The sequence below is a fragment of the Octodon degus genome, unplaced genomic scaffold, assembly GCF_000260255.1.
Source record: "Octodon degus isolate 3935 unplaced genomic scaffold, OctDeg1.0 scaffold00169, whole genome shotgun sequence".
Lineage (NCBI taxonomy): Eukaryota > Metazoa > Chordata > Mammalia > Rodentia > Octodontidae > Octodon > Octodon degus.
In genome coordinates this window covers 2,947,315-2,954,272 of record NW_004524745.1, presented here as the reverse complement: position 1 = coordinate 2,954,272, position 6,958 = coordinate 2,947,315, and the positions used below count along the sequence as shown (strand labels likewise).

Genomic DNA, 6,958 nt, shown 5'->3' with positions numbered 1-6,958 from the left:
AGAGAGAGAGAGAGAGAGAGAGAGAGAGAGAGAGAGAGAGAGAAAATCACTGTGAGACTGAGCTGTATAGCAACTTGTTCCAAATAAATAAAACTTTTTTTTTTTTTTTGCGGAACCAGGGTTTGAACTCAGACCCTTGCACTTGCCAGGGAAGCGCTTACTCTACTGAGCCAAAAGTCTTTTTTAAATGTACAATTCTGTCACCACTATCTAATTCAAGAGCATATCATTAGCCCAAAAGAAACTGTCCCTAGGCGTAGTAGTGCACATCTATAATCCCAGCACTCTGGGAGGCTAAGGGCAAAAGCCCATCCAAAAAAAAAAATTTAAAAAGGGGCTGTGGATGTAGCTCAGTGTGAAAGTTGTGGATTCAATCTCCAGAACTGGGGGTGGGGTGGGGACAAAATAAAACACTTGTAAATAAATAAACACATGTTTTTTCACTGTCACTCCTTTGCTTTCTCCACCATCCCTCAGTAAACACTAATCTACTTTGTCTTTATGAATTGACCTATTCTTAGTATTTCATATAAATATACACTAGGAGGTCTTCTGTGTCTAGCTTCTTTAACTCAGCGTAATTTTTCTAGGCATGTTCATACCTTAGCATATGCATATTCATACTTCATTACTCACTTATCATATTTTATCCACTCATCAGCTGACAGACGGTTGTTTCCACTTCCTGGCTATTATGAATAATACTGCTGTGAATACTTGTGTGCAAGATTTGCAAGGACAAATGTTTACACTTCTCTTTGGCATTTACCTAGGGCAACAGCTGCTGGAGTACACAGCAACTCTAAATTTAACTTTCTGAGGAACCACCAACCAACAGCTACACCACTTTACAGTCTCATCAACAATGTATGAGGATCCCAATCAATCCAATCCTCACCTTCATTACCTTTTTCAGTACAGTCACACAGGTGGATATGAAATGGTATTTTTCTCAAGGTGTTCTTTGCATTTCCCTAGTGACTGCTGATGCTGAACATCTTCTCATGTGCACATAGACTGTTTATAAATCTCTGTTCTCGCTTTTAAATGTCTGTTCATCTATATCTCCGAGTTGTAATAACTTTTTAACGTATTCAAGACCTTAAACAGGTAAGTCATTTGCAAATATTTTCTTGCATTCTGTGTGTTTTCACCTGTTTTTGTTATGCATCTATTTAACTTTCATGAAGTCAAGTTTACTTTTTCTTGTTTTTCTGATGTCACATCCTTATAATATTGCCTAACCCAACACAATAGATTCATTCCTGTTTTCTAAGAGTTTCAGTTTTAGCTTACATTTCAATTCGTCATCCCTTCTAAATCAGCTTTCATCTGTAGTATGAGGTAAGCTCCCTGCACCATTCTTTTGCATGTGGATAGCCAGAGGTCCAGACAACACATGTTGAAAAAACTGTTCTAGCTGGACATGATGGCACATATCTACAATCCCAGCCCGTAGGAGGCTGAGATAGAAGGATTGCCACAAGTTCAAGGCCAGCCAGGGCTACAAGTGAGTTCAAGGCAACTTGAACTGCATGGCAAAACCCTGTCTCAGAAAGACAAAAAAGGGGAAGGGAAAGGAGGCAGACAGACATGGTTTTCCATGAAGAACTTCAAGGAAGGTTACCCATTCAGGACCCCTCCTGACTCTCAGGAGCTATTCCAATTCCCCGTTCTCTTTCTCCAATACATTTTCCTACTCTTAAAAAAAAATAAAAGAACTTCAAGGAGTAAATTTATGCTATTATGAAATTAGGAAATGCAATGAATGTCAGAGATACTTAAAATACCTTGCTATCAGAGGATAAAAATCTTTTTAAATTTAGTACAGGATCTGCAAGATCTCACTACGTAGATCAGACTCTAGTGATCCACCTGTGTTCAGCCTCCCAAGAGCGGGGTTTACAGGCATGCGACACCCTGACAGTGGGGCTGGCAAGGCAGGCCAGGGATTGAACCCCTGGTCCCTGCATCTGCTTAAGCAGGCACTTTAGTTCACTGAGCTATCTGGCCGGTCCTTAAATGATCTTTTTTATGTGAAAATAAATACTACATTGGACTCCTTTTTTTTTTTGCAGAGCCAGGGATTGAACTCAGGCCCTTGCACTTGCCAGGGAAGCGCTTATTCCACTGAGCCATCTCCCCAGCCCCTACACAGCACTCCCAATCAGAAGAAAACTGTATCTAAATAAAATTGTGAAAAGGCATAATAGGAGTTCAAGGCAGCCCAGAGGGCTGGTGTGGTGGCACACACCTATAATTCTAGCACTTAGGAAGAGGCTAAGCAGGAGAATCACGAGAAGTTGGAGGCCAGCCTGGACTACATAGAGAGTTCAAGCTCAGTCTAAACTACACAGTGAGATCTTTAAAACAAAACAAAACACCTAGCAAAACAAAAACACTTGGTCAATTAAAAAAATGAGTTAACATGACAGCTAATTTAAAAAGTGCTCAGAAGGTGAATGTGAGCCTAGCATTGACTATCAGGCTAAGAGCAACTCTCCTCAAAGTGCACAGTCTTAAAGCTGAAATAAATATAAGCACTAGTGAATTAACTCTTAGGAAATAATACAGAATTGTGCCCGAGGAAAATCTGCTTAAATATTAATGGTTAATTAGGAAACAGCACTTGATTTGCATGTAAGTATTATAGGTTTTCTTTTTTTCTTTAAAATAACCTACAGAGAACGGGGAGATAGCTCAGTAGAGTAAGTGCTTGCCTAGCAAGCGCAAGGGCCTGAGTTCAATCCCAGGTTCCACCAAAATAAATAAATAACAAAACAACCTACATCTAGGCTGGTATGGTAGTGCATGCCTATAGTCCCACCTGCTCAAGAGGCTGAAGTGGGAGCACACAAGTTTAAGAGCAGCCCAGGAAACATACCGAAACCCCATCTCAAGAAAATAAATGAAATAAAAACTAATAAGCATTATTTTTATAGACTTTGTCCTATTTAAAAACGTGTTCTGAGACATCTATTCATGCTATAATGTCACTGGATGATCATCAGCATGATGGCCATCACAAAACTGAGGTATTTTCATATATATGAACTAAAATAGAAACAAAGTAGGCAAAAAAAGTGAAATATCAAGTTTTTATTTTACTTCTGTCACAAAGTAGGTAACCTGGGCACAATTATCCCCTAAACCACAATTTCATCCCCTTATTCTATTTTTGTGGGAGGATAGGGTTTCTTTCACTATGCAGTTCAGGCTGGCCTTGAACTCACCCTGTAGCCCAGGCTGGCCTCAGACTCAGCCTGTTGAATGCCAGTTTACAGAAAAGCACTGGGATTATAGGTGTGTGCCCCCACTCCACTCTTTTAAAATCAGCCTCAACTTGCCATTACCATTCTTTCTACAAGTATTTCTCCCACAGGCCACCAAAATATGGGGGTTTTTTTTGGTGGGACCAACTACATCTTACATCTTGATAAAAATGAACTAGAGAAACATTGCTCATTTTACTTACAAGGATAGGAGTGATGCTAGCTCTTGTCAGCATCTGTTTTACAAGCCTGTATCTATCATAGAGAGGTTTAACAATGTGCCTTTCTTCTCTTGTCACCTGAAGCCAAAGAAAAAGGGAAGTCACCTAGTCATCAGGAATCTAACATGATACAACACAACTTAAAAGCTTATATACATACAATAAGTAGGTAATAGGAAACAATGTATAAAATAGCTCTAAAAATGTAAGCCATAAAAGTGATTGATGCTCTTTTTATTTTTTAAGATAGAAAATCAAATCTTTTTAGCAAAAGAAACATTACCGGCCTTCCATGTTGACTTTCATAGTAAAGAAGACTTTTCTGGAGAGTAGTTTTCTCTTCAACCAAATGATCTTTTGTCATTTTCTAGAATTTGGGGAGAAAATTACATAATTTTTCTTCTTTCTTTAATTACAGATCACTACCACCAGCCTATTGAAGGCTCATGATGCATTCTTTACTTACAGATTTGCAAGTACTATTTTTTAGTCTTCTAGTATGTCTTCTATTATGTAGGTGCCAACTCCCTTTGATGTCTTGATTTGTATTTTGAGTAAGTTAGGAATACTGGGTTGGGTAAGTTACTTAACTTCTTCATGTTCAATGTCCCAAGGAAACACTTCATTCCACCTTAAGTGGCTTGCATGAAGACCAGTTTTTATACACACATACACACACACACACACACACACATATAACAGGGCGACAGGGCCTACCATCATAGTCTATACACGCATACACCACAGATATGCACAGGTTTTATAACCCAATATGCCTCCTAAGCTAAAAAGAGAATCTTGCAGTAGTATAATGGAAAGATCCAAGAAAAAGCTCCATAATGAAAGCTTAGTAATGTCAATTTGTGACTTTAGACTTCTCTGACTTGTTTCCTTTCATCTGCACTGATACATTCTTTTTTTTGTTTGTTTGTTTGTTTGTTTCTTTTTGCAGAACTGGGGATTGAACTCAGGCCTTTGCACTTGCCAGGCAAGCACTTATTCTATGGAGCTATCTCCCCAGCCCAAATTACAAATAACCATTTTTTTTTTTTTTTTTTTTTTTGCAGAACAGGGGATTGAACTCAGGCCCTTGCACTTGCCAGGCAAGCGCTTATTCTACTGAGCTATCTCCCTGGCCCCCTGACACATTCTTTATACAGCAATATACACATCATCTCTGTCAGGCAGAACCTTCCAAATTTATTTGTTCACAGACCCTTTTCCTTTATCTTATAGAATCAACCATTACCATCTCAATGAACCAATGTTGCATAGAATACCTTTCAGCTATATCAAAACCCTACTTTTCCCTAGGATTGGCTAATACTACCATGTTTCTCATTACAATGAAAGTAGAGTGAAAAAAAAAAAATTCACTGGACAATATTTTCCTATAACAAGTATCACTTTATATATGTGTTAATGCATCACTACTTGGACAAAAAAGTTCACCTGAAACTGTGTACCTTCACACTCCCCCAGTAAATCTCATCTGATACATGATTTGTGCTGCCAAGTGCTTTGACTGACACTGCTTAGACACAGGCTTTACTGAGTAATAAATAATGTAATTCACTGTGCTGGGGATATAACTTATAGTGGTATGCCACTTATCTAGTGTGCATAAGAGACCAAGCCCTGTCTTTAATTCTCAGTACCATGAAGAAAATAAACCAGGCATGGTGGGTCACACCTACAATCCCAGCACTCAGGAGGCTGCAGCAAGATCGTTGAGTTCCAGACTAGCCTGGGCTACAAAGTGAGCTCAAGGCCAATCTGAATTGCATAGCAAGACCCTGTCTCAAAAAGGGAAGGAAAAAAAAAAAAGCCCCCAAAAGCCCCAAAACTTAATTGTTGAAAAAAAAAATCATTATTATTTTTTAATAGACACAATCATATCTATGCACATCAGAGGGTTGTTGAAGGACTGAATGGCAGAATGTATATAATGTAACTTGTCTATGTTGGGCACAAGTTAAGCACTCAGTACACACAATTACCAGAATCAAACTCAGCTCTGTTTCCAGCTCTCTGCATGCTCATCTTACCAACTGTTTCTTACATAAAACAACCAGCTACAACCCTAGCTTTTTTGTTTCATTATGAATCAATGTCTGAAAGATTTGGCATCTATTTCCAGTGTGCTGAGAAAAGCACATTTCTGCATCTGCAAACTTGGAGGACAGGCCAGTCACATTACCTAGACATCTCTATCCTGTCATAGTCACTATTCCATTTCAGGGATTTTTAAAGGCTCGCCCAGACAAATATCTAGTCAAACATTACCTTAATATCTTCTGGAAGACATCTTTCAATACGTTTTTCCTTCAGTTTTTTTAGAATAAATTCAAGGGTTGCTTCCTTAGATGGTTTTTTCTCCTTCTGAATGCCTCTAGATTCCTCCTCACTTGCTTCACCTTCATGGTCTAGAGAAGAGCCAAAACTTTTTGGAAGAGTGTTACTCCGTGGACGGGTCTGTGTTACAAACTCTCCATCAGAGCTTTTGGGTTTTGCATCTAGATTTCAGAAAAAAGAAGACATTAATAATAGTAGTTTTAGCAAGTATATATTAAATAGCATAGGCTCAGATACTATGAAATCTCATAAAACATTAAAATTATATATACAGCAAGAGAGCTATTCTATTCAGTCAATAATCATAGAACATCTACAAAGGATGACATGATGAACAGTGGAGATACAGCTGCAAACAGGCATCTGTCCTGTTCTATGCAGCATATATTCAAATGAGGAAAAAAACCCAACAACCAAATAATCAGATACATAATTTCAAATAATCAGATACATAATTAGTTTAAAAAAATTCATCTTGTCTTTTAACAGGATGGAGTCACACTGCAACAATTCCACTAGATGGTAGGGAGCAACTTCACTAGATGGTGTTGACAAGGACTTTTAATGTCATTTGAAGGGCCAGGGAGATAGCTTAGTAGAATAAGCACTTGCCTGGCAAGCGCAGGGTCCTGAGTTCAATCTCCAGTGCTGGGAAAAAAAATAAAGAAAATCATTTGACCCGAGTATGGAATGATAAGGAGCTGACCTAGCATTAGATTTAGGGGGAAAGCATTCATTTCTAATAGAGGCAATAGCCCATGCAAAACCTTAAAGCTTTGTGTATTTGAGGACAAGAAAAAGAGAGACTAAAGTATGGATAAAGTGTGCAAACACTAGAAAACCATGGTAAAGAGTTTGGAAAATGCTAGGCATAATCCCAACCATAGGGAAGCTAGAAGGCAGGAAGAGCTCTGTGAGTTCAAGGCCAACCTGATCTATAAAAAAGACAGTCTCAACTACAAAGCAAGACTATGTCTCTAAAAAAAGAAAGAAAAAAAAAAATCACCATTAAAAAAAAATTTTCCTTTTATCATATTATGTAGGAACTTAAAGTTCAACATATCAATACTTGATGAAAAATACCTGTTCCTTATTATGCCTAAGATGTTT

At 38.2% G+C, this 6,958-nt stretch overlaps 1 protein-coding gene across 1 annotated transcript in view; it reads right to left on the bottom strand.

The window, feature by feature from the left end:
• Positions 1-6,958, bottom strand: part of Fam13b (family with sequence similarity 13 member B) — a 106,080-nt gene that overhangs the window by 8,138 nt on the left and 90,984 nt on the right. Inside the window, exons 18-20 of the mRNA XM_023703374.1 lie at positions 5,780-6,009; positions 3,777-3,860; positions 3,476-3,571 (exon numbers count right to left, since the gene is read on the bottom strand). Of these exons, the coding sequence (XP_023559142.1) occupies positions 3,476-3,571; positions 3,777-3,860; positions 5,780-6,009 (410 nt within the window). The remainder of the gene's footprint in view (positions 1-3,475; positions 3,572-3,776; positions 3,861-5,779; positions 6,010-6,958) is intronic.